General features: G+C 40.3%; 1 protein-coding gene across 1 annotated transcript; it reads left to right on the top strand.

Moving 5' to 3' along the window:
* The first annotated feature begins 20 nt into the window (after nt 1-20).
* DYNLT5 (dynein light chain Tctex-type family member 5) lies at nt 21-27964 on the top strand. Its single transcript, XM_055587108.1, has 6 exons — nt 21-278; nt 1098-1145; nt 1946-2067; nt 18757-18848; nt 26557-26681; nt 27761-27964. Exons 1-6 carry the CDS (start codon nt 21-23, stop codon nt 27962-27964), a joined length of 849 nt encoding a protein of 282 aa, XP_055443083.1.

Here is a 27964-nt window from a genome sequence, read left to right as displayed (position 1 = left end):
TAGAGGACCACGCCACTACTATGCCTGCCTGGGGCGGGCCAAGGACTCTGTTTTCGAAGGTCACCTTGGAGACAAGTCGCGGAGTCCAGTGGGAGTGCGGGAGTGCGCGGGCAGAAAGGAAGCCTGGGAGGCGGGAACCTTGCCAAGCGCCCTGCAGTGGAGGAGCCTGCGGTCTGGGAGGCCCTGGGCTGAGCCGCGCCTGCAACTCCAGCTCCAGACCCGCCTTAGGTAAGTGCGCCCTCTCCGCAGAGCGCCTGGGCAAGAGCAGAGAGACCAAGGTAAAAAGCAAATTCGAGGGTCCGGGGGGCTAAGGAAGGAGAGCCCAATGTTGAGAAATGGCCTGCCTGCCTTGTCCACGACCTCTCTCTCCCATGCCTTATTCCTCCTCCCTCCAAGAAATTAGAAAAAAGTGACCCCAATTTTCAGAACTGGAAGCGTGCCTGGCTTTTGGTTCCCTGCCCGCCTGCGTGTCTGGGCTTTAGCGTGATGCCCAGTGCAGAACTGGCCAGCCGGGTCGGGCTGTGGAGCAACTTGAGTTCTGAGCGGTCTACCTGAGGTCTGCTTGGAGACACTAGCAGCCTCTGCCTCTCAGGACCTCTAGGTCTGGATTCTGGCCTGCCCCGCAGCTTTGGAAAAAGGTGAACAGACTCAGGTGTGTGTCACTTTAAGAATGAAACCTGAATGGCCCTCTTAAATAGGCTCAGTATGTCTTGTCCACACATACACATGCTTAGACACGCTCATGTACACAGACACACTCCTGCGCACAAACGCACACACATGCAGGACACAGACATGTCACACGCAAAGGTGCACACACAGACACAGCAACACACGCTCAGGTACACAGATAATCATACGCACAAGTGCACACACAAAGAGATGCTCACACTGGCTCACATCATAGGGGGACACTCATGTTCATACACACAAGCACATGCCCACAAAGACACACGCTCACACAGAGATGCTCACACGCGTGTACACAGTCTCACGGGTCCACAGTCACACACACATCCCACACTGCCTCTCTTCCTGATGCACAGGCCCTCTGTTTTCCTCTGTCTACCCTGACGTTGATTACACTGGGGTTCCAGGTTGTGTTCTTGTCGGCTCTACCCACTTCAACCGCCGCCTTTTTGAAGGTAGGGATTGTTTCTGTCCTAATTTAATGCCTAGCACAGTCTATGAGTATGTGCATGTAGACAATAGGGCAGTAGAATTCTAGTTCAAGTTCTGGGAAGTCCATTTCTACTTCCAGCTTTTTCACAAGCATTAGTGAAAAGAGGTAGGTTTTCCAATAAATTACTCTGTGAAAAGTTCTGTTTGCTCTTTACAAAGTAAATCACTGCTGCTTGGCTGTGGGGAATACCCTTTGGAGAAGCAGTTCATCTTAATTTTTAAACAACAAATATTAATTAGCAAGTTTCATTGAGATTAAATTTGGAGGCAATAAAAATATTGTTTTCTGGTGTGATGGTATCTTTCTTGTACATATGGCTCTCTTTTCTCAGTAACTTTAACGTCTTTTGCAGTTAAGTATTTTTGCTGCAGCATAATATCTGCAACCCACTCCAGTGTTCTTGCCTGGAGAATCCCAGGGACAGGGGATCCCAGGGACAGGGGAGCCTGGTGGGCTGCCGTCTCTGGGGTCGCACAGAGTCGGACACGACTGAAGCGACTTAGCAGTAGCAGCAGTAATATCTGCTTATGTGAATTAAATATGCTATTGTATAAGTAAAAGTTATCAGTTATCATTTTTCCAGCTATACTGACCAGAACAACAATATATACTAAATATCACTCTTAAGGAAACCCCACTTCCCTATTCAAAAATGGTTTAAAAAAAAAAAAGCATCTGTGTACTTTATTTAGAATAAGTCTCGTGTTATACTAAAGTATTTTCAGATGTATTGTTCAATATTTTACAAAAGTTTCTCCATAGATTAAGATGATGTCAGACATTGCTAAAGACAGAACCGCTCATTTGCTGAAGAAGAGGGGCAGTGTGTCTTCTCTAAGTAATCATGAATTCTGGCGGAAGGAACCTCATGGGCGTACCAAAGAGTAAGTAACTGAGTACCCATTAACAAACTCAATTATTGAATAAAAAGGCTCATGATATTTATCAGGAGGAAAAAAAAAGTGAGAAAAAGGGGAAAAAAGTGCAAGTACATGGTTTATGTCATCTTTGGGGGCCATATTTTTTTAAAAGAATAGTAACTAGATATATCATGGCAGTCATTTTGAAATGTACAGCAATATTGAATCACTGTATTATGCATCAAGAAAAAGAAGAAAGAGAAAAAGACCAAGAAAATTTAAGTGATAAGTTGACACAGCAGCATTTTTATAATTTCAGAGACTATCCCAAAAAGTCATCTACTGAAAAGTATGTCATATGCAGTTTAGACAAGCTACTTCTTCCATTGTCTCCTGAATTTTACTCTTCAATATTATATAAATACATCATTTTTGCATTTTTATAATCTCTCTATATATACATACAATGCATTTAGCATTATTTTAAACAAATTTTGTAATGTATTGTCATAGTCTTTGCCCATATCTTTTTAAATGGTTGCATAATATTTTTGTCAGCCTATAATTCTGGGTTAGCTAACCAATTATTGAACATTTGTTTGTTTCCACTTTTTAAATTTGTTACTATGTAAGAAGTCTCTGCTTGTTTTCTTCCCAAAAGTATAATTAGTGGGTCAAAAAAATACATTTTTTGTCTTTTGCTTACAAATTGCATTTGCTCTCCTAAAAAAGATGAATTAATTTTTAATACTTTCATGGAATTTTTTTTTACTGCTATAGGGAAGAAAATCAAATTATCCAATGCAAAGGTCAAATAATTTATGTAATAGACTTTCCTTCTTAAGAGTTTCCAAGGGATTGAAAGATGTAGCATATTCATTTCCATGATTGTGAAGCAGGAGCTGGTGTGTCTGGTGGAACAAAGCCAGAAGAACTGGAAGAGACTTCCATTCAAATTCTGAAACCAAATTATTCTGCTCTCAGAATGTTCTAATGCACTTACTCAAAATTCCACTTTTCAACCCTGGATTTTGTGAATTACAAGTATTATACAATTTCTCTCTCTTACAGATAGGAAATATAAAGGAATAGCAACCTCAGTGTACTTTAGACGTAAAGATGGGTGAACAATTAACCTCTATGGGATCTTCTGATCCTAAGTCAATTTGGTTGCTATTTCTAGCATTTGTGTAAGAGTTTTAAAAATTATTTTTAAATACTTGTTAGATCAAATTCAATTTTTTAGAATAAAATATTATAATAATAATCTGACATATATCCTGGTGCTATGATTTAAAATACACTATTCTCATCCAAAAACTAAACTACCATCCCTACTTGCATAATTTTCATTCACTTCTTCTCCTTCAGAGCAAATTAGAAAGTCATGTAGAACCAGAACATGGCCCAATTTGGAGAATTAAAAATCATGGTAAAGAATCTTCCAGCAATGCAGGAGATGCAGGTTCAAGCCCTGGGTTGAAGAAAATCTCCAATATTCTTGTCTGGAGAATCCCATGGACAGAGGAGCCTGGCAGGCTACAGTCCATGGGGTCGCAAAGAGTTGGACATGACTAAGCAGCGAATACTTCCAGTTTTCACTTTCATTATTTTATTGATAAAGTATAAATATAAATTAAAAGGTAACAAGAACATGAAAAGAGTTTTAGCAGCACAGCAGGAAAAAATTTTTACTAACAAAAACATTTCAGTGATTGTTATTTGGATATATTTCAAAGTTAGAAATTGGGACTCTCAAACAAATTATTCAGATTGGATCCTCTAATGGAGCTTTTTATTTCTTAAATAGCAAATGAACAGCTTCCAAGCACTCCTACAATGTAGAGGCCATTCAGGAGGCTGCCTGCCAACCTTAACTCCCACTTACTTTCCATGGTCTTCATCCTTGCAAGGGGCCAGATGTAGGGGTGATTCTCCTTCATGAAATAGGTCTTCAACTAATAGAAAAACTCTGAATGCTCAGTGACTATCAAATGCAATATTGTTTTAAAGTTGTTTTTGGAAATGCAGATGTCTTTCCTTTGAAAGTTATAGCAAAACAGTTTTTTGGATAGATTAATTTCAATAGTATAAAGCATGTGCTGAAGTATGCTGCTGCTGCTAAGTACTAAGTATGTATATAAGTACCACTAAATACTAAGTATGCATGTAAGTACTAAGTATGCATGATGCTCTTTCTATGAAAGAGATGCTATTATCATCTTCCTCTTACAAATGAAGAAACAAATGGTTAGAGAGTGTGAGGTTCCAAAACTATAGAATTAACAAGTGATAAAATGGGCTTTTGTTTCTAGTCAAAAATTCTCATTCTCTCAAAATTGGCTATCTATGTGTAACTTGCATTAATGAAACTCTTCTACTCATTCACCAGAACCTTCTATTTCCCATCCATGAGTAAATAGGTATTTACAATGACATCTTTCTTTTTGGAAGCAAGCTTTGGCAGCCTTCAAAGAGTCCTTGAGCAGATGTACTGCTCTCATGTCCGTAAAATGGAAATAGAGGCCTGAGGTTAAGTAACTTTCCCAGGATCATATGACTTGATATGCCAGCTTCTTTTCTCTGAGGCCAATAGTTCAACTGGTAGATCAGGCCTAAGGCTGAAGGCTGAAGAGTATGTCTCTTGCCTCAAACCAAAATTACATGATGTCATGAACCAGAGTTTTGATAGATCCCACATCCTTCTGCTTGACCCCACTGGTGGTATCTAACACACTAGTTGTCACACTAAATTCTTGCACTTATTCATTTACTCAAGGTTTATAAAGCTTCAACTCTGTGCCAAATGTTAGGTATATAAAGGTGACTAATTGTAAGGTTATTCTTCTCTGGAGAAGCTCATTTTTCACTTAAACTGAAAGTCACCTGGTAGTCATTTTTCTGCAAAAAATGAAAAAGATTTCATTCATTTCTTTATTTCAAATAAATGTTTTTTGAGCAATGAGTAGTTAGTGAATCACACATAAATAATCTGATGGGAAAGGCAATGAACAAACCATTTTAGATGTGATGAATTTATTCTGTGATTCCAACCTATACTACTTGAGTCGCTATGTGCAGTTAAAAATTATGTTGCCTGGCCTGTTTCTTCATTCTGATAAGTTCAGTAGCCATCTTAATCAAACTAAAGCTCCCAACAAGATATGGATGAGACCCAGCTTCCCGCCAAAGAGAGAGAAGTTTGAGAAACTGCGTTGGCCATGTTCCTAAATTAAACTACAATAATAGCTAATACTGGGCTTCCCTGGTGGTTTCAATTTGATGGCTCAGACAGTAAAGAATCTACCTGCCAATGCAGGAGACCTGGCTTCAATCCCTGGGTCCGGAAGATCCCCTGGAGAAGCGAATGGCAACCCACTCTAGTACTCTTGCCTGGGAATTCCATGGACAAAGGAGCCCAGTGGGCTACAGTCAGTGGGGTCACAAGAGTTGGACATGACTTAGCGACTAAACAACATCAACAACAATAGCTAATATTACGTTATGCTCAATAGATACATCACATACAATATCCATATGAATCTCAAAAAAATCCTATTGGTTAAGTAAAGAAGATATTTTTATTATCCCCATTTATGTCATTTATTATCTTATTTGTCTCAGGAGCAGAGTTGAGTTGAAAATATATGGCATTGCATAGCACATTGTCATCGCCAACATGAGTGGGATCCCTTGTTTCTTGTTTGCCTGATTTTCCCTCTTCTTCCTCATCTTCAGTCCCACTCTCATCTCCCAAGAGGCACCCATTCTGTATGCTACAAGACTAGTGGTAAGTGTTAAGTCACCTCAGTTGTGTTCGACTTTGTGTGACCCTGTGGACTGTAACCCACCAGGCTCCTCTGTTCATAGGATTCTCCAAGCAAGAATACTGCAGTGTATTGCCATGCCCTCATCCAGGGGATCCTCCTGACCCAGGGATCAATCCTCATCTCTCATGTCTCCTGCATTAGCAAGCAGATCCTTTACCACTAGCTCCACCTGGGAAGCCCCATACCACAAGACTACACATGTTTAAATATTATACTGTATATTTTTAAATTTTTATGTGTATTATGACATTTTATGTCTTAGAAAACTTTTATGGCTAGGGAGAGATGAGACAGTTCAGTTGCTCAGTCGTGTCCAACTCTTTGCGACCCCATGAATCGCAGCACGCCAGGCCTCCCTGTCCATCACCAACTCCCGGAGTTCACTCAAACTCATGTCCATCGAGTCTGTGATGCCATCCAGCCATCTCATCCTCTGTCATCCCCTTTTCCTCCTGCCCCCAATCCCTCCCAGCATCAGAGTCTTTTCCAATGAGTCAACTCTTCACATGAGGTGGCCAAAGTACTGGAGTTTCAGCTTTAGCATCAGTCCTTCCAGTGAACACCCAGGACTGATTTCCTTTAGGATGGACTGGTTGGATCTCCTTGCAGTCCAAGGGACTCTCAAGAGTCTTCTCCAACACCACAGTTCAAAAGCATCAATTCTTCGGCGCTCAGCCTTCTTCACAGTCCAACTCTCACATCCATACATGACCACAGAAAAAACCATAGCCTTGACTAGATGAACGTTTGTTGGCAAGGTAATGTCTCTGCTTTTGAATATGCTATCTAGGTTGGTCATAACTTTCCTTCCAAGGAGTAAGTGTCTTTTAATTTCATGGCTGCCATCACCATCTGCATTGATTTTGGAGCCCCCAAAAATAAAGTTTGACACTGTTTCCACTGTTTCCCCATCTATTTGCCATGAAGTGATGGGACCGGATGCCATGATCTTCATTTTCTGAATGTTGAGCTTTAAGCCAACTTTTTCACTCTCCTCTTTCACTTTCATCAAGAGGCTCTTCAGTTCCTCTTCACTTTCTGCCATAAGGGTGGTGTCATCTGCATATCTGAGGTTCTTGATATTTCTCCTGGCAATCTTGATTCCAGCTTGTGCTTCTTCCAGTCCAGCGTTTCTCATGATGTACTCTGCATATAAGTTAAATAAGCAGGGTGACAATATACAGCCTTGACGTACTCCTTTTCCTATTTGGAACCAGTCTGTTCTATGTCCATTTCTAACTGTTGCTTCCTGACCTGCATATAGGTTTCTCAAGAGGCAGGTCAGGTGGTCTGGTATTCCCATCTCTTTCAGAATTTTCCACAGTTTATTGTGATCCACACAGTCAAAGGCTTTGGCATAGTCAATAAAGCAGAAACAGATGTTTTTCTGGAACTCTCTTGCTTTTTCCATGATCCAGCGGATGTTAGCAATTTGATCTCTGGTTCCTCTGCCTTTTCTAAAACAAGCTTGAACATCTGGAAGTTCACGGTTCAAGAGATGAGACATCCATACCCCAACTCCCCTACCCCTTACCAGTCTAGTCAATAATTAAAAATAGTCAAGTTATCAACAAAGAATGTGCCTTTGATATGCAGATTAACCAGTCTAGAGCCTGACCTCTTCTCTCTGTACCCCAACACATCCCAGGAGGCAGTTTTCCTAATCAGTAGGGGCTTTCCCAATGGCTCAGAGGATAAAGAATCTGTCCGCAATTCAGAAGACACAGATTTGATCCCTGGGTCAGGAAGATCTCCTGAAGAAGGGAATGGCAGCCCACTCCAGTATTCTTGTCTGGAAAGTCCCATGGACAGAGGAGCCTCACAGGCTACGATTCATGGGGTCACAAAGAGTTGACACAACTGAGCATGTACATCCATGCACTAATACCATTGCCAAGTACCAGGCAAGGAGGGGCCTCTCCCTATAGCTTCAGATCAGATCAGATCAGATCAGTCGCTCAGTCGTGTCTGACTCTTTACGACCCCATGAATCACAGCATGCCAGGCCTCCCTGTCCATCACCAACTCCCGGAGTTCACTGAGACTGACATCCATCGAGTCAGTGATGCCATCCAGCCATCTCATCCTCTGTCGTCCCCTTCTCCTCCTGCCCTCAATCCCTCCCAGTATCAGAGTCTTTTCCAATGAGTCAACTCTTCCCATGAGGTGGCCAAAGTACTGGAGTTTCAGCTTTAGCATCATTCCTTCCAAAGAAATTCCAGGGTTGATCTCCTTCAGAATGGACTGGTTGGTTCTCCTTGCAGTCCAAGGGACTCTCAAGAGTCTTCTCCAACACCACAGTTCAAAAGCATCAATTCTTCAGCGCTCAGCCTTCTTCACAGTCCAACTCTCACATCCATACATGACCACAGGAAAAACCATAGCCTTGACTAGACGGACCTTTAGCTTAGAGCTCGCTGAAATTATTCAGACTTGCCAGTCCTGCACTGTTTCTCCTGTACAACTTTGCCTTTCCCTGGGGAACGCCAATCCTGTCTTCTGCTCACTGATCCTGTAGTGTTTTTCCACATGGTCTTGTGTGGCAGGTCATGTCTCTCCTGTCTAGGACCTGTGAATATAATAAACTGTATTTTCATGAACCCCTTCTCTGACTCCCTTTGTCACTTCACCAGTGCTGTGTGCTAATTCACTTCAGTTGTGTCCCACTCTTATGACCCTATGTACTGAACCCCACTAGGCTCCTATGTCCATGGGATTTTCCAGGCAAGAACACTGGAGTGGGTTGCCATTTGCTTCTCCAGGGGATCTTCCTGACCCAGCAAGCAAGCCTGCATCTTTTTTGTCTCCTGCATTGCCAGGCGGGTTCTTTACCACTAGCACCACCTGGGACTGACTCTCATAAAACATTACAGAGCAAGTACTTAACAAAGACATGAATGGTATTGTGCTATAAATCTTATTTTGTTTTCTCAATCTCATACCTCATTCAACATTTTTATTTTTCATATTTACCCATGTCACTATGGATATCTAGCTCTTTGCTTCTTAATGCTGGTAGTAGTCCTTGATATTTGCATCACATATGTTCTTACACATTTCCCTAGGGATGAACACCCAGCTTGGCTTTCACTCCCTGCCAAGATATACAGTCCCATGTGGGACATCTTTGTGCAAAACCCTGCATTGATATCTTTGTGAAAACTGTCCTGGGAATGTGATTCCAGGTAAAGGCATTCCCATTAAGGAAGATACGAATTACTGCAGAAATAATTCATAGGTGAAGCTGCTTAACACCAAAACATATCAGATTACTGCAGAAATAATTCATAGGTGAAGCTGCTTAACACCAAAACATATCAGTAGTTCTCAAATTAATTTACAAATGCAATATATCTCAATCAAAACCCATTTGTACTTTTTGAGAAGCTCAATAAAGCATTTCTAAATTTTATAAATAAGGAAAGAATTCTGAGTAACTAAGTTAACTTTGAAGAATGAACATAGAAGAGGAATTTATTCTATCAGATATGATATACCACAAAGCTGTAGTAAGTAAAAATAATAAATGTAGGAATAAACAAACAGGTGTAATAACAGACAAATAGATCAATGGAACACATAGAAACTTTAGAAATAGACCTATGAATATATAGAACATAGTATGTGAACAAGGAGAAATGCTGGGTTTTTAATAGATTGTTTTGGGAGAAAGCTAGCTTACTCTATGAAGGGGAAAAAATGAAGCTGAATTCTTACACCAATTAAATTGTAGACTCTAGGTGGAAGCCTGAAATGTGGAAAGATATGAAGCTAATAGAAAAAAAGTATAAAATATCTTTGTGTTCTTTGGGAAGGAAAGATTTCTTAAATAAGTTCCAAAGTGAAAAACTAAAACCATAAAGCAAAAAAAGAAAAATGATAAATACAATTATATTAAAATTTAGCATTTCTCTTCAAAAAATAATACAATAGACACAGTTTATAGGCCAGTAAAAGATGTATATTTGTAAATTTATGCATATTAACAATTTTTTAAAAAAAACAGGAAAACAATTTTTAAATCATCAAAAGAGATAAATAGCAATTTACAGAAGCAAAGCCAAAATGGCAAAGCAGAATGTGAAGAGTTGCTTAAATTCACTTGGAATGAGAAAAATGCTTCAAAAAATTGAAACAAGATACCATATTGCACCCATCTGAATGGCAAAATATGAGAAGGTAGACTAATATCAAATGTTGGCATGGCTAGTGGGAATAAAAGCTTATATAGGCGTTCAGAGAAGAAATATAACATTATTTAGAAAAAAATAGGGATATAAATTCCCTATTTTCCTTATATATTGAGGAAATGAAGGTTTTTGTGTGGTAGAGTGACTGGCCAGAGTATCACAATTCCCAGATATCAGAGCAAATAATCTGTGATTCTCTGACCCTAGAACTTGGAGATTTCATGAAAGTATTTGTATTTGTTGTGGGCTAAATTGTATACCCCACTACTCCTGCCAAATTCATATGTTGAAGTCCTAGTCCTCAAACCTCAGAATGTGATCTTAGTTGGAAACAGGGTCTTTAAAGAGGTAATTAAGTTTAAATGTGTTCATTAGGGTGGGTTCTAATCCAATGTGTCTGGTGTCCTTATAAGAACAGGCAACTTGGACACAAACAGATTTGGAAGGAAGTGAGTTACAGGGAGGAGACAGCCATCCACCATCTAAGGAGAGAGGCCTAGAACAGATCCTTCTCTCACGACTCTCAGAAGTCAGCCAACAATCCAGCCAACACCTATTCTCAAACTTCTAGCCCCCAGAACTGTGAGACAGCAGACTTCTGTTGTGTAAGCCACACAGTCTTGGAGGCTGGAAATCTGAAATCAACATGCCAGCTGGGTTAGGTTCTGGTGACGGCCAGCTTCCCGACTTGCAGATGGCCATCTTTTCACTGTGTCTTTGCATGGAGGAGAGAACCCTGCTATATCTTCCTCTTATATAAGGTCCCAGGTTCTATCCGTGTAGGGCTTCACCTTTAAGGCTTCATTTAACCTTCATCACCTCCTTAAAGGCCCTATTTCCAATACTCACATGGGGGTATTAAGGCTTCAACCTATGAATTTCAAAGAGACAGTTTCATTCATAGCAGGCACTGCCATCTCTAGCCTGCTGCTGCTGCTGCAAAGTTGCTTCAGTCATGTCCAACTCTGTGTGACCCCATAGACGGCAGCCCACCAGGCTCCCCCATCCCTGGGATTCTCCAGGCAAGAACGCTGGAGTGGGTTGCCATTTCCTTCTCCAATGCATGAAAGTGAAAAGTGAAAGTGAAGTCACTCAGTCGTGTCCGACTCTTAGCAACCCAATGGACTGCAGCCCACCAGGCTCCTCCGTCCATGGGATTTTCCAGGCAAGATTACTGGAGTAGGGTGCCATTGCCTTCTCCGTGTCTCTAGCCTAGATTACCATAAAAGCTTTCTAACTGGAATCCCTGTATTTACACATACCAGCCTGTTCTCGACAGAGCGTTTGGAGTTATTATAAAATATAAAGTAGATTTTGCTATTACTCTGCTCAAAACTCTATAAAGGCTCCCACTTTATCAGAGTAAAAACCAAAGTTTTAAGATGGCCCACAAAACTCTACATGGTTCAACTACCTGACTCACTGGAAATCCCATCCTTCCACCTTCCTGCTTGCTCCCTCCTCGCCAGCTATTCTGGCCTGTATGCACTTCTTCAGAAATACCAGGCAGCCTTCTGCCTCAAAGTCTGTGCATGTGCTTTTCCCTCCCCCTGACACACCCTTCCCTCCAACATCCACATGGCTCATTTCCTCACCTCCTCCAACTCTTGGCTCAGGGAGATGTATCTTGATCATTCTGTTTAAAATAAAACACAACCACCTCTCTCCCATCCGCTTCCAACCTCCCTTAACAAATATCTCCTTTTCCGTGTGGCATTTATCATCTTCTAACACAGTATAGTATTCTTGCCTGGAGAATCCCAGGGACAGAGGAGCCTAGTGGGCTGCTGTCTATGGGGTCGCACAGAGTCGAACATGACTGAAGCGACTTAGCAGCAGCAGCAGCAGCAGCAACACAGTATATGAGCTTCCCTGGTGGCTCAGATGGTAAAGCATCTGCCTGCAATGCGGGAGACCCGGGTTCAATCCCTGGGTTGGGAAGATCTCCTGGAGAAGGAAATGGCAACCCACTCCAGTACTCTTGCCTGGAGAATCCCACAGTCAGAGGAGCCTGGTAGGCTACAGTCCACGGGCCGCAAAGAGTCGGACACTACTGAGCGAGTGCTTATGGGCTTCCCTGGTGGCTCAGTGGTAAAGAATCTGCCTGCCATTGCAGGAGACATGGGTTTGATCCCTGGGTCAGGAAGATCCCCTGGAGAAGGAAATGGCAACCCCCTCCATTATTCTTGCCTGGGAAACCTCATAGACAGAGGAGCCTGGAAGGCTATAGTCCATGGGGTTGCAAAAGAGTAGGATTTGACTTAGCAACTAAACAACTTGTTTAGTATTTTATTATATTCTTTCTGTCTCTTCTCACTAGGTTCCATAAGGGTAGAGATCTTAGTTTGATTGTTATTTGTTTTGTTTATGGTTTTTGTTTTCTGCATCCCAAGGACCTAGAATGGTACCTGGCACATAGCCATCACTTAATAAATATTTTTTGATGGTAGAATGCATAATTATTATATTATTTCCTTGTAGCTCAGTTGGTAAAGAATCTGCCTGCAATGCAGAAGACCCGGGTTAAATCCTGGGTCAGGAAGATCCCCTGGAGAAGGAAATGGCAACCCACTCCAATATTCTTACCTAGAGAATCCCTTGGACAGAGGGGCCTAGGAGGCTACAGTCCATGGGGTTGCAAGAGTCGGACACAACTTAGCGACTAAACTGCCGCCACCACCACCACCAGTTCCTGAGCACAAACGGGTTAGGTTCACAGGTCCGTGTATGTGTTAAGTCCAGAGTGACAGAGAGCTTTCATCTTGCAGACATAAGATACATTTAGAGCAAAAAAAAAAAAAAAAATTTTTGTTCAAATTTTAAAAACAAGTTATATGTTACTTTCTTGCTGAAACCTTCCATTGTTCACCTATTTAAAAAAGAAAAAGAAGAACATCATCATTTGTATTGAACCTTTGTTGGGTTAGAAGACACGCCTTGATGATCTCCATGGGGTTGCAGAGGTAACCATGGCACCCATGCTCTCAGCCTCACCTCTCTGATGATTGCCAAGGGTAATGTGACTTTGAACTGTGAACTGTGCATTCATACAGGAGCTGAATCACAAGTTTCACCAGCAGCTCTTGACCTCAACCTCACCTTCTCTTGGATGAAGGGATTCATCAATGGGCTTCAGACACAAACTCTGACTTTCTATTCACCCACTCAAAATTGTTCTACTTTGTCAGTCACCTTTCCTGAATCAATCACTCCAGAGCTAGAATTTTCACAGGTTGCATGGTTCATTCTTTGTCCTTCAAAATCATCCCTCCTCCTAAAATATGTATCCCTCAGGAACACATACCATGGCATTTTATCTCCTCTTTCATTTTTGGAAATATTTCTTGACTTTTGCCTCCATTATAACCTTTCTCTTGTAAGATAGGACCAATAATGTGAATAAAATATCTCAAAACTATGTAAAAGTCTGGCAACCTTTGTTTTTGTTCAGTCTGATGTTAAGTCATGTCCAACTCTGTGACCCCATGGACTATAGCATGCCAGGCTTCCCTGTCCTTCATTATCTCCCTGAGTTTGTTCAAAGTCATTTCAGTTGAGTCAGTGATGCCATCCAACCATCTCATCCTCTGTCATCCCTTCTCCTCCTGCCTTCAATCTTTCTCAGCATCAGGGTCTTCTCTAGTGAATTAGCTCTTTGCATCAGATGACCAAAGTACTGGCAACCTTGCTACAAACTAAATAGCCACACAACTAAATCACCTTAACAGACAACTTGTACCTTCCGCTGATGGGGGAAGACTTGTTATGCTTTTGATCTTAAGCATAACATTCATAAAAATATCAATAGACGTTTGAGGTAGAAAGTTCCCAAGTGAGTTTCAATGCATATTTTATTTTCTACATCTTGTTTCTCTAGCACAGGGACTCTCATTTTTTAAAAAATTTTACCAGTACTTCTCACTTTGCCTGCCATGTTATGGGCAATAAATATCTGTTGAAAGAATGAAGAAAATAAAAATGTACACGTTTATACCCTGAAGCCTTCTTTTTCTCTGTGCACTCTGAAATATCTCCACTGGGGGGCAGCACATGACTTTAATAACAGATTTTTTAAAAAGAGGCTAATGCTATGATACCATTCAAAATATGGTACTTTGAAGCATTTCACAGTTACAAATTGAAGAACGAGATGATAGTCTGACCTTCTTAAACTACTAAACTAATAACTACAAGGCTGAGATATCTATTCAAATATTATATCTTACTACAGCTTCAAAACATTTAATAATGTCAGTAGAAACAGCTGGAAATGAATTCTTAATAATAATTAGATGGTATTATAGCTGGTGAGATTTAATTGACATTATTTTTCTATCTCCAACCATCATAAAAATAAGACATGCCTTGTATTCTGTTTAATTCAAGAAATGGTCAGCATGCAAATTTGTAAGATGTCTTCAGGAAAACTGAATTTCATGAAAAATATAAACATTCTAACTCCTTAGCTATTTTGTGTGGGGCTCTTTTCTGCATAACCAGAACACAGGCTCTTGGGTTGGCGTGGGACGTTTCCAACGTCAATCAGTTACAATACAGGAGGGCCATATACAATATGGATTTCCCTGGTGGCTCAGCAGTAAAAAATCTGCCTACAACGCAGGAGACTTAAGTGACGCGGGTTCAACCCCTGGGTAGGGCAGATCCTGTGGAGGAGGAAATGGCAACTGGCTCCAGTATTCTTGCCAGGAAAAACCCATGGACAGGGGAGCCTACAATCCATAGGATCATAAAGAGTCAGACATGACTCAGCTGCTGAGCACACACACACATATACAATGTAGGAGGATTACTTTTGTTACTGTGGACAAATTTCATGCAGCTGTTTCCACATTCAGGCTAATTCCAAGTCTCTTCTGAGCAATAGTATATGTGATTCAAAGTATTAACTGACGTTTACACTGAATACAAATTGTTACTCTTTTCTCTAGAATAATATTAGTTGATTTCTTCAGTGTTTTCACCAGCAGCTTATTCCAGACTTTCAGTTTTCCTGATTTTACTAAAACCTACCTTCTTTCCTAAAACTTTACAACTCTCGTGGATACATATTGCCAGTTGAAATCCTTTTCCTCCATAAATGCAACACACTCATGAAACACATAGACAGCAAAAACATTTTTCAAATTAAAAAAAATCAACTACAGCATTCCATTTGCGGTGAGATCAGGTATCTAAAAAGATTATTATTATAAACTAGGGAAGGCCTGGTCATAGACAACTGAAATTCATCGTCTTGTAACACTGTGAAATATACACAGTAAATTTGTTGTGCTGTGTATACAGTACCGGTAATTAAAGTGACAAATTTGCTCTTTGAAGCATCTCACATTTTTATCTTAAAAATGTTCAGAGGGCTTGAATAAAGCTGTTTACCAACAGGAAATATGTACAAGTCCTTCTGAGTCAATGTTCTGAACTGACATTGATAACTGCAAGTATTTTTAATATTTTATGTCTTCTTTTTGTCTTTTTCAAGCAATAGATATCATATTTTTTCTGTTCAGCATATTATTCTCTTTTCTCTCTCCCTTTTTCCAAACGATCTCCTTCTAATGTGAGAACTCTCAGGTATCAGTTTCAAAAGATATCATGAATAGGATTTTTTAAGTAAAATTTTCCTATAACTTTCCTTGAAGTTATTGTCTTTCCAGTGTACAGAAATCAATAGACTAATATCTTCCTTCTGCATGATAAAGGAAGCCAGGTTTTCAGCAAAATATCTGAAATCTCATTCCTGAAAGCCCCATCTCTTTCACAAAATTAACTCCAAGTTTTGTGCTCTGTTAATTATGACATCCTACTTCCAAACTCTGTATCAGTTATATCTAATGCTTCTTATAATATTTTTTTAAAACAAAAAACATTGGCTTAAACAAAATAGAAATATATTTTCTCTTGCATTAAAAAAATAGTCTGGAAAAAATAGTTCAGGAACCTAGTTTTCTAGCTTTTGTTCCATTATCCATAAGGTCATCCCAAGAGCCAAGATAGCTCCTGAGCTCTTGCCATCATATCTATACACCAGTTATAAACAGGCCCCTGCTGTTTGAATTAGTTGCATTAATTCTCTCAGAATTTTTACCTATAACTTCTGTGAATTTTTAATATGGTGTTTTGTAGAGAAAAAATAGGGTCTTTATATGTTTGTGCAAGGTAAATTTTAATTGCAGCAGTTAATTATTTCAGGAAGTCATTGCCCCTATTTCCATTCTATCAGATATGATCATATGTGAAACTTTGTCACTGAGAGGTAAATAGGATATGTGAAATTCAAGTCTGCTTTTCCTTTATGTATGACATTAAGCCCTTTGTCTAGTTCTCTTTATCACTGAAGTGGGCAGAAAAATGTCTTTCTTACTTACGTAAAGGGAATATTTTAAAGATAAAATGAGATAATTGATGGAAAATGTTTTGGAAAATAAAAAGTAACATATACAATATTGGGGCAGCCTGGCTTATCTTAGAATCAAGGGGCTTATGCAACATTGGGTTTTCCAAGCAGAAGCTATCACTTTGGTGCTGCCCGCAACACCTGCAGCCAGTGTGGCTAAACAGGTTGGTTGCTACTTCAAAGGGCAGCAGAAAATTGAGGAAAGCAGGTGTTACAAGAAAGAAGACTAACTCTAATACAGAAATCCTTCATGGAAAAGCAGCCATAATAATGTCTTGCATCACTTTCTTGGGCTAGATGGGTAAACCTTTATTTATTATGTAAATTGTATTGTATTAAAGGATTTTTAAAATATAATGTCCATGATTTTCTTAAAATAGCAATTTGCAAGAAGCTCACTAATTCCCAACACCTCAGAATTAAGTATTTAAAACTCCTTGCAGAGAGGGAAAAAAATCCCCAAAGATTAAGAACAAATATCCTATTCTCATTTAATTAAAGCAAAAATGTAGCCTCTTAGAAAAGTCACTCTGAAAGCACACACGCACACACACACACGCACACACACACACACTATTATCTCATCTCCTTTGAAATGACATCTGTTTAACCTCCGTTTTCACAGGTGGAGATTATTGGGGTAGAGACCTGAGACTGCCTTTAGCAACAGCTGAATTTCCTCTGATTAAGCAGTGCTGTAGGGACTTTAGGAGTTCCTCTTCACTTGGGTCTCCTGTTCAGCACCTGGATAAGCTTATATTGCCTTGGTAACCAAGCCAAAACCCTTTCTTACTGTTGAAAAGGGTGATTGATGCTTATTGATTATGATAGTTTGGGTGAATTGCGGTTTCTGTCATCATGTAGAGGGGTTTCTCAGTTTTCTTTCTTCTGCTAAAGGGATTTTGTGAAGTACATTTAATAATAAACTCTTTATAATCCCCCATGTATGTAGAGAACTTGTTTCCCAACATTTTAAGCTTCCTTGTATAATCCCCAGTCCCTTTGTGAGTTTTGTCCACTTTGAGGAAAGCCTTTGCACCTGTCATAGAAGTAATTGCCAATAGTTGTTTGTTTTTGAGACAGTCTCCTTTTTAAAAATTTATTTTTAATTGAAGGATAATTTGCTTTACAATATTGGTTTGATTTCTGCCATATATCAACATAAATTAGCCATAGATGTACATATGTCCCCTCCTTTAACCTCTCTCCCACCTCCCACCCTTTCCCACCCCTCCAGGTTGTTACAGAGCCCCAATTTGAGTTCCCTGAGTTATACAGCAAATTTCCGTTGTCTGTCTATTTTACATACAGTATATGAAGAAGATTGAGAGCAGAAGGATAAGAGGGTGTCAGAGGATGAGATGACTGGATGGAATCATCAATGCAATGAACATGAATTTGGGTGAACTTCGGGAGATGGTGAGGGACAGAGAGGCCTGGCATGCTGCAGTCCATGGGGTCACAAAAAGTCAGACACCACTGGGTGACTGAACGACAACAAAGTGTATATGGAGAGAGTAACGTGAAGCATATATACTGCCAGTAGCTTTCAAAACACATACAGGCATCCCTCGGTATCTACTAAACACTGGTTCCAGAAGCCCGTGCGGATATCAAAATCTGTGGATGCTCAAGTTTCTTATTTTTGTTGTTTAGTTACTAAGTCATATACAACTCTTTTGCAACCCCATGGACTGTAACCCACCAGGCCACTCTGTCCATGGGATTTTTCCAGGCAAGTATACTAGAGTGGGTTGCCATTTCCTGCTCCAGAAAATCTTCCCAACCCAGGGATCAAGCCTGCATATTCTGCATTAGTAGGCAGGTTCTTAACCACTGACTCACCAGGGAAGCCTAAGTCCCTTATATAAAATGGCAAAATACAGGTGGCCCTCCGTACCCACGGGTTCCATATCCATGGATTTAACCAAACAAAATCCATAACTCTAGAATCCACAGATGTGGAGGGCCCACTGTACAAACTCTGTTACCCTGCGAATGGAACAATCCATGAATACTTTCATGATAATCAAAGGCCCCAGGCACTGAACTGGGTTTCTACCACTATATTGAGACTTGTTCCAAGTAACTTCTCTACTCCAGTAATATTTCCATCTCTAAAATGTTTTAGACTTTAAGTATTTTACCGGGATATATCTACATGAGACTTGCCTGAAATTTTTTTAGAGGAAAAACTTATAACTTTTTTGCTAAAAGCAACATTGTGTTTTGTTACCATTGTTATCATAACTGTTAAAATTTGCTTTCTCCTTGCTTTTAGCTCTGTGAGTACAGTGTCTTATATGGATGAACCTTGCCAGCCTGAAGATGCCTCTCGCCTCACAGTTCACATGGAAAACACTTACCAACTGGGTGTGTTATTTTATTATTCCTTCCAATTTAAAACTTCTAATTTCATGAGTGATATTTACTCAAAATAATATCTGATAACCTGGCATCATCTTCAATACTAGCACTATATAAGGGATTTTAATTAATTGGGTGATTTGATATTGTTTTAATTTCTTCCTCTGCAAAATTGGGCCAGTACCCATTGTTTACTTTTTTTTAATCAGTATTTTCCAAATATCAAGCAATTCATTGGCTGCAACTGAGGTGTAGTGTGTTACTGAATTAAGAAGTTCATTGGGTATTTCAAGGTTATCTTGTGGAGTTTTTTGTATCTACTTGAGTTAAATGAAACAGATAGGCATTAAGATTTTATTGAACAAAAACAACCAAGATTGCTAATGGATGGAGAAAAAAGCCTTCAAGGCAAAAGCAAATGATTCCTGGTCCCCTGTTGACAGAGATGTTTATCTTTTCCCACAGAGGTTTTGGGTCTTTGAAAACAAAAATCCTGCACCTGCCCCTGTTCTCCAGGTGGAATCCACAGTGACTATCATTCCTCCTCACATTTTCTCACAGAACTACTTCTTTGCTCCAAATGTGTACCTGCCCACTATTATCTGGATCTACATATAATTATTGCTGTGTAGAAATTCCACAGAGACTTACCAGTAACCCAAGGAAGACGCAATGGGCCAGTGTGAGTTAATCTGTGGCCAGTTAACCTTAAGAAAATTATAGGCCATCAACACATCCCATTAGACCTTCTAGGCAGTTTTCTATGATAATCCCCAAGATGACATGGATTGTAAAGCTCCATAATTAGCCTGTCCACTGGTATTTTCACAGTGCCTATGGTATACGGATAACATCCTGCCATTCAATATACCCTTATACTCCATCTGATAACCTTACCCAGTTTCCTTTGGGGGAGCACCACCACCGCCATTATTATCACTTTTGGTCCATAGCATCCTGCTGAAGCTGACACTGGCTTCAGAGATGTAACAGTGACTGACCTAGGGATTCGGTCAAGGTCATGAAAGCCTTTGAGAGTCAATTCAGAGAATATTGTTTGGGCTATTGAAGAAGTGGATCAGCCTCTGAAACCTGCAAGGATGTAAGCTCTATGGCAGCTTTTGCCATCTTGCCCGCACACAAAGCCTGAGACCAAGTCCTAAATACCCTCTGTATTCTTAGACTTTTTATTTAGGCAAGCTAAGCATGGGTCAAGTTTTCTTGTAACTAAAAGATCTTCACTATTCAGTGCCTTTGACTCTGGGCTCTGCATGCTAGAAGGGTTTGAATCGAAAGATAGCGAGGGAAAGACATCATTTGAGCTAAACTCCCATGAGATGATTTCAATAAGACAGCATTTAAAATATGAAGCCCCGCATTTCTTCAAAAATTCGTGCTTTCATAACTTATTTCCTCAAATAAGCTAAATTGTCTCATCAGTTTTAAAAGTACTGAGTGCTGAACCAAATTAGAAAAATAATTTTAAAAATACCTTAGTGTAGAAAAAAAGTTTCCATAATTTCTTTCAAAAAGTCGTGCAAATTAGTCTTCTATGATTAGTCTTTTATACTTGACAATCAGTTTTATAAGGAGTCAGGTAGCTATTTTGTTAATAATCAAATATGTGTTTCTACTTCTACCTGTTTCTGGGTTTATTTTGCATCTGAAAGGTACTCTGTGGGCCTTTGGCAAAGATTTTCTCATATCTACACAGTAAATGGAGATGGCGATGGCACCCCACTCCAGTACTCTTGCCTGGAAAGTCCCATGGGCAGAGGAGCCTGGTGGGCTGCAGTCCATGGGGTCGTGAAGAGTCAGACACGACTGAGCGACTTCACTTTCACTTTTCATTTTCATGCCTTGGAGAAGGAAATGACAACCCACTCCAGTGTTCTTGCCTGGAGAATCCCAGGGACAGGGGAGCCTGGTGGGCTGCCGTCTATGGGGTCGCACAGATTTGGACACGACTGAAGCGACTTAGCAGCAGCAGCAGCACACAGTAAACACTGACTTGAGGAGTTAAAGCAACATCAGTCGCCAGTATTACCGTGTTTAAGTTTTCACATTCTACCCAATAATATGTGCATCATTTAAACATATCTTAAATGTTTAGTATGGTTGTCCTCCCTTTATATGAGTAATTATAGCCACCAAGAATGAGATTAAACATGAGTATAATTAAAGAAAAAAAGAAAAAGGAAGAATGAAAATATATTTCTTATAATTAAAAGCCCCTTATCTCCTCCCATTAATTGATTACTGAAACATGAGTACGGCAGAAAATACTGGCTGTAGGGGCCAACGTACATGAGTCTGAATACTTGTTTTGCCCATTCCTAAATAAATAATGTTTAAGCAAGGTATTCAGCATCCTTGAACCTCAGTTTCTTCCTCTGTAAGTAGGGATCATAGGTCACACATGGTAGGGATACAATGAGAATTAAATAAAGTATTATATTTAAACTGCTTCTCATTCAGTATGTTATTGCTTCTGACTATAGAACATCACCTTAGATCACTAAGAATAAAAGCCTTCCATGACATCCAATATAACTTCCTCTTAAGTATGGAATGAGTTCTCCACAGGACTTTTTCTGGAGCAATGACTATAGAGGTACCCGATTATTTAAACATTGACTGTAATCCCCACATCACACAGGGCTACAGATGGCCATCCTTGCTAACACATCAAGACAGCGCACCTGAGAATGCAGCCAATATAGTGAAAAATAGAATCGAAAGATGGCAAGAGAAAGACATCATTTGAGCTCAATTCCCGTGAGATGATCAGGCCCTGTCACCAGATGATTTATTGGACAGAGCCTGCCAGTCTCTCACCGCTCCCTCTTTGCTCCACCCTATAGGGGTCCTTCCTGCCTGTGGAGACCTACACCATCTCCGGCCTTACACCACTGTCCATCCTGCTGCCTTCTTCTGCCCGCAGTGAGGAGACAACAGTAACAGCAGCAACACTATAATAAAGATAATGAGTAGCTTTTTGTGTGGCAGACTCACTATTCTGAGCACTTTAAATACTTCATCGATTTCATCCCAACAAAAAAACAGTAGGTGGCAATTCTCATCACTATCCCAAGCTGGGACCCTAAGACACAGATATGTTAACTAATCAAATTTTTATCTATTCTCGCTTAAATCTGTTTTTACAGATAAGTTTTTCTTTCTTTTCTCCATCCTGATCCTTCTTCAGATCTTTGCAATTTGATTTCTAAAAGCATATTTTCCTCCTAAATTAGAAAAAAAAAATTGCTCTAGAAAAGAAAAAAGGTTTCAGTTCAGTTCAGTCACCCAGTCCTGTCCGACTCTTTACGACCCCATGAGCCGCAGCACGCCAGGCCTCCCTGTCCATGAACAACTTCTGGAGTCCACCCAAACCCATGTCCATCAAGTCGATGATGCCATCCAACTATCTCATCCTCTGCTGTCCCCTTCTCCTCCTGCCCACAATCTTTCCCAGCAGCAGGGTCTTTTCCAATGAGTCAGCACTTCTCATCAGGTGGCCAAAGTACCAGAGCCTCACCTTCAACATCAGTCCTTCCAATGAACACCCAGGACTGATCTCATTTAGGTGGACTGGTTGGATCTCCTTGCAGTTCAAGGGACTCTCAAGACTCTTCTCCAACACCATAATTCAAAAGCATCAATTCTTCGGCATTCTTTATAGCCCAACTCTCACATCCATACATGACCACTGGAAAAACCATAGCCTCGACTAGATGGACCTTTGCTGGCAAAGTAATGTCTCTGCTTTTTAATATGCTGTCTAGCTTGGTCATAACTTTCCTTCCAAGGAGTAAGCGTCTTTTAATTTCATGGCTGCAATCACCATCTGCAGTGATTTTGGAGCCCAGAAAAATAAAGTCTGCAACTGTTTCCACTGTTTCCCCCATCTATCTGCCATGAAGTGATGGGACCGGATGCCATGATCTTCGTTTTCTGAATGTTGAGCTTTAAGCCAACTTTTTCATTCTCCTCTTTCACTTTCATCAAGAGGCTCTTTAGTTCCTCTTCACTTTCTGCCATAAGGGTGGTGTCATCTGCATATCTGAGGTTCTTGATATCTCTCCCAGCAATCTTGATTCCAGCTTGTGCTTCTTCCAGCCCAGCGTTTCTCATGATGTACTCTGCATATAAGTTAAATAAGCAGGATGACAATATACAGCCTTAATGTACTCCTTTTCCTATTTGGAACCAGTCTGTTGTTCCATGTCCAGTTCTAACTGTTGCTTCCTGGCCTGCATACAGGTTTCTCAAGAGGCAGGTCAGGTGGTCTGGTATTCCCATCTCTTTCAGAATTTTCCACGGTTTATTGTGAACCACACAGTCAAAGGCTTTGGCATAGTCAATAAAGCAGAAATAGATGTTTTTCTGGAACTCTCTTGCTTTTTCCATGATCCAGCAGATGTTGGCAATTTGATCTCTGGTTCCTCTGCCTTTTCTAAATCCAGCTTGAACATCTGGAAGTTCACGGTACACATATTGCTGAAGCCTGGCTTGGAGAATTTTAAGCATTACTTTACTAGCATGTGAGATGTGTGCAATTGTGTGGTAGTTTGAGCGTTCTTTGGCATTGCCTTTCTTTGGGATTGGAATGAAAACTGACCTTTTCCAGTCCTGTGGCCACTGCTGAGTTTTCCAAATTTGCTGGCATATTGAGAGCAGCACTTTCACTGAATCATCTTTCAGAATTTGAAATAGCTCAACTGGAATTCCATCACCTCCACTGGCTTTGTTCATAGTGATGCTTCCTAAGGCCCACTTGACTTCACATTCCAGGATGTCTGGCTCTAGGTGAGTGATCACACCATTGTGATTATCTGGGTCATGAAGATCTTTTTTATATAGTTCTTCTGTGTATTCTTGCCACCTCTTCTTAATAACTTCTGCTTCTGTTAGGTCCCTACCATTTCTGTCTTTTATTGAGCCCATCTTTGCATGAAATGTTCCCTTGGTATCTCTAATTTTCTTGAAGAGATCTCTAGTCTTTCCCATTCTATTTTTTCCCTCTATTTCTTTGCATTGATCACTGAGGAAGGCTTTCTTATCTCTCCTTGCTGTTCTTTGGAACTCTGCATTCAAATGGGTATATCTTTCCTTTTCTCCTTTGTTTTTTGCATCCCATCTTTTCACAGCTATTTGTAAGGCCTCCCCTGACAGCCATTTTGCTTTTTTGCATTTCTTTTTCTTGGGGATGGTCTTGATTCCTGTCTCCTGTACAATGTCACGAACTTCCATCCATAGTTCATCAGGCACTCTGTCTATCAGATCTAGTGCCTTAAATCTATTTCTCACTTCCACTGTATAGTCATAAAGGATTTGTTTAGGTCATACCTGAATGATCTCGTGGTTTTCTCCACTTCAATTTCAGTCTGAATTTGGCAATAAGGAGTTCATGATCCGAGCCACAGTCAGCTTCTAGTCTTGTTTTTGCTGACTGTATAGAGCTTCTCCATCTTTGGCTGCAAAGAATATAATCAATCTGATTTTGGTGTCGACCATCTGGTGATGTCCATGTGTTTTCCATGTTTTACATGTGTTTACATGGTGATGTCCATGTTTTTTCACATGATGTCCATGTGAAAAAAGGTTTAGGTCTTTGCATTAGTTGACTCTGAAAGTTTTGGGAGCTTGTTTTGGAAGTCAGTGAGTGAATGAAAGTCACTCAGTCATGTCCTACTCTTTGCGACCCCATGGACTGTAGTCCGCCAGGCTCCTCTGTCCATGGAATTCTCCAGGCAAGAATACTGGGATGGGTTGCCATGCCCTTCTCCAGGGGATCTTCCCAACCCAGGGATAGAACACATGTCTTCCACGTTGCAGGCAGATTCTTTACTGTCTGAGCCACCAGAGAAGCCCATTTTGGAAGTCAAATGCTGATTATTGACTCTGTTTGCATCTCAGCATCCAAGCCTAAGTAAGACAATGGATGATTCTGCTGTATAGGTCCAAGGTCACAAAGAAGTGAGAGAAGAAAAGTTTAAACTTTTTTTGGAATTGAATCTGGTTAATGAGATTTTTAAAAAATCTAAGGTAAGTGCAGAAAGGGCATTGGTACAGCTGGACAGCAGGAGCTATTGGAGACTGGGACCAGGTGCAGCCACGACTCCATCTTTCCAGCCCTAACTGTGTGTGGGCTCCCTCTCTCGCTGTGGCTTGGCTTCCTTCTCACTATGAGGAACAGTTCCTGGGAGTCACATGTCATAACTTTTGACTCCAAAAAGAGACTGACTGACTTTTTTTTACCTAGTTCTAGTTTAATATAAGAGTTCCAAGAAAGGATTCTAGTTGGCCTAGCTTGGGGCAAGTCCACCCAGCGCCAATCAACCATGACCTGGACTTGGACTCAAAAGAGATGATGATCCTAAAGAACCACATGGTTAGAGTGGGAAGAGGAGCAGTCCCTTCCATGTGGGAAATGCTGTTCCCAAAGGACAGGGAGGTGTACCAGGTGGACACATGCACTGAAGGAACTTACTGTTTTCTGAAAGGACCAATGCTCCCTATGGGTGATACAGGTCAAATTTAGGTAAATGTGATATGAGCGCTTGGCAGGAGGGAATGAAAAGGAGAAGTACCTATCTAAAAGATATAATCTGTTTAATTAGGTCCAACCTGGTAGGAACATTTTAAAAATTTTCTAAACAGAAAGGGAGAAACTACCCTCACATTTAGCCTCATCTGACTATCATAAGCAAATGGAAATCTTCTAAAAGATCCACAGGACAATGACACAGTAGGTGTTTGGCCTAGGGGGGCTGGTGCTCCATCTCTGATCCCACAAAGCAAGAGCAATCAGGACCAACCCTTCACGGATTTATAACTGCTTGTCTCTCTCCTATAGAAGGGGAGAGATTCCTGCCAACTAAATATTTGGGTTAATTCTCATACTCATTGTCTCCGATGTCTCTATTTTACTTGTCTGGATTCATTTCCCAGGCTGATTTAAATTTAATTGAACAATTCCTGTATAAGCATCACAATAAAAATATTATAAATTGAGCCCCAGGAGGTTGACCTAACTGAATTCTAGGCGCGGGGTGTCACCTTGTGGTTAAGTTTAGCCACTGGGAAACTTCGGTGGGAAGTCAGAAGGGAGGAAGGAGTGTGAACCCGGCCTAAGGGCTCACCTTGTGCTCTTTGCATCCATCAGCAGAAGGACGAAGGCTGCTATGGAAGGAGCCCTCTCCACATGGCTCTTCTGGGATCTCTCGTAAGAATTCCCTCCTCAGGTTGGGATGAAAGTAACACCTTCTTTTTCACCAGTTGGGGGGGATAAACAGTCTTTCATGATTCCTTGAATCCTACTCAGACCTCCCTAAGGAGTCTGTTTATTAAATCCTCTAGGAACTGTCCTAACTTTAATGTGCGATATATTTCCTTAGTCCCTGACTGATACAGTCATTGAAAATAAACACTTAAAAGATACTGATGACTATTGAAAATAGAACTGGGTAGAATTCTTCATCCATATCAACTCAGCAAATAATGATCAAGCCTCTGTATACCGGGCACTGTGCACAGGAATATGTTATTCAGTGACACTGGAAATCTAATTGGGACCACTTTTTTTCCTTCAATAGAGGCCACCCAGAAGATTAAATGTCTCCATGTTTTGATACTCTTTTGATTAAGCTATGGTGTGGGCAGCTATGATTTGAAATTACTTCTTTGAAAGAAATTTCATCTGTATTTTCAGGTCCTACCAAACATTTTCCTGTGGTCATTGTCAATCATATTCTGAAAGATGTATTAACTACCTACCTACAAGAAGAACAGTATGAACCAGAACTCTGTAGACAGATGACTAAAACAATTTCTGAGGTATACGTGTGATTTCCTAAAGTGTTAACTATGACTAGAATATTTGCTGAAAGCACAACCCGCCTATTTTAATTAAAGCAATTAATTTGTAGTAGCAGTAAAACTTTATTTTTATCTTATGAAAATATTTATTAGGTCATATTCCATGTGTGTCTGTGTGTGTAAAAAGCCTTTGTCTAAAACAATTATTATGTGCATCACTTGCATGTATTCTGTTTTTAAAATGTATAAAACTGCCCCATTTATTTAAAAAATGTTATTATAAAAGATACAATATTTTAATGATCATTTTCTCTTCCCCAAAGAACCTTCTTTGAAGCGAAGTGAAAGTCGCTCAGTCGTGTCTGACTCTGCGACCCCATGGACTTGTCCGTGGAATTCTCCAGGCCAGAATACTGGAGTGGGTAGCCTTTCCCTTCTCCAGGAGATCTTCCCAATCCAGGGATAGAACCCAGGTCTCCCACATTACAGGTGGATTCTTTCCCAGCTGAGCCACAAGGGAAGCCCAAGAACACTGGAGTGGGTAGCCTATCCCTTCTCCAAAGCACCTTCTTTGCATGCCATCAAATAAAAACACTGGGGCCTTTAAAAACATTTCTATTTTTATCAACTAAAGTGCTGGCACTCCATCAAATTTTCTCTTTCTTTTTCATCATAATCTATCTAATAAGCATTCACAATTAGTCATATTACAGGAGACTTCAGATGTATAGTCCCCTAATTAGACATGAACAAGATGGTATAATTGTAATGCCAGCATTCTTTGAAGGGAAGTCATTTCAACATAGATTTTCCAAGAACACAGTAAATGCATTGAAAACTCTGCTCTCTGGATTATCATTTTTCCATGTGCCTTAGAAAAGGTAGATTTCTTGCTGGGGCTATCATTTTGTCCCTAAATGTCCGGTCTTATGCTTGAAGGAAATTATAGCTACCTTTCTATAGTAATTACTGAAAGGATCCACAAGGTATCATGCTATTTTCCTCAATTAAATCCACTATATTTATGAGAAAAATTAAGACTTTTAAATTTCAATGTGACTAAGTGAGGACCTTTTGTTTTACCTTTTAATTTCTAGGTAATTAAGGCCCAGGTCAAGGACTTGATGATCCCACGATATAAGCTAATTGTGATCGTTCACATTGGACAACTGACTGGCCAGAGCATACTGATTGGAAGCAGATGCCTTTGGGATCCTAAAAATGATGCCTTTGCATCTTTCATTTTCAGAAATTCTTCTCTCTTTGCTCTTGCAAATGTCTACACAGTTTATTTTGAATGA

Source organism: Bubalus kerabau, chromosome 6 (assembly GCF_029407905.1).
Source record: "Bubalus kerabau isolate K-KA32 ecotype Philippines breed swamp buffalo chromosome 6, PCC_UOA_SB_1v2, whole genome shotgun sequence".
Lineage (NCBI taxonomy): Eukaryota > Metazoa > Chordata > Mammalia > Artiodactyla > Bovidae > Bubalus > Bubalus kerabau.
The sequence above is the reverse complement of the archived record's forward strand: the minus strand, read 5'-3'. Positions and strand labels throughout refer to the sequence as shown.

What these genes read in the sequence shown, in the direction of transcription:
- DYNLT5 (XM_055587108.1), top strand. Translation starts at nt 21, where the DNA reads ATGCCTGCCTGGGGCGGGCCAAGGACTCTGTTTTCGAAGGTCACCTTG. An exon ending in CCTCATGGGCGTACCAAAGA is followed by an intron (nt 2,068 to 18,756) that starts GTAAGTAACTGA and finishes CCTTGCTTTTAG; the next exon opens with CTCTGTGAGTACAGTGTCTT. An exon ending in TGACTAAAACAATTTCTGAG is followed by an intron (nt 26,682 to 27,760) that starts GTATACGTGTGA and finishes TTTAATTTCTAG; the next exon opens with GTAATTAAGGCCCAGGTCAA.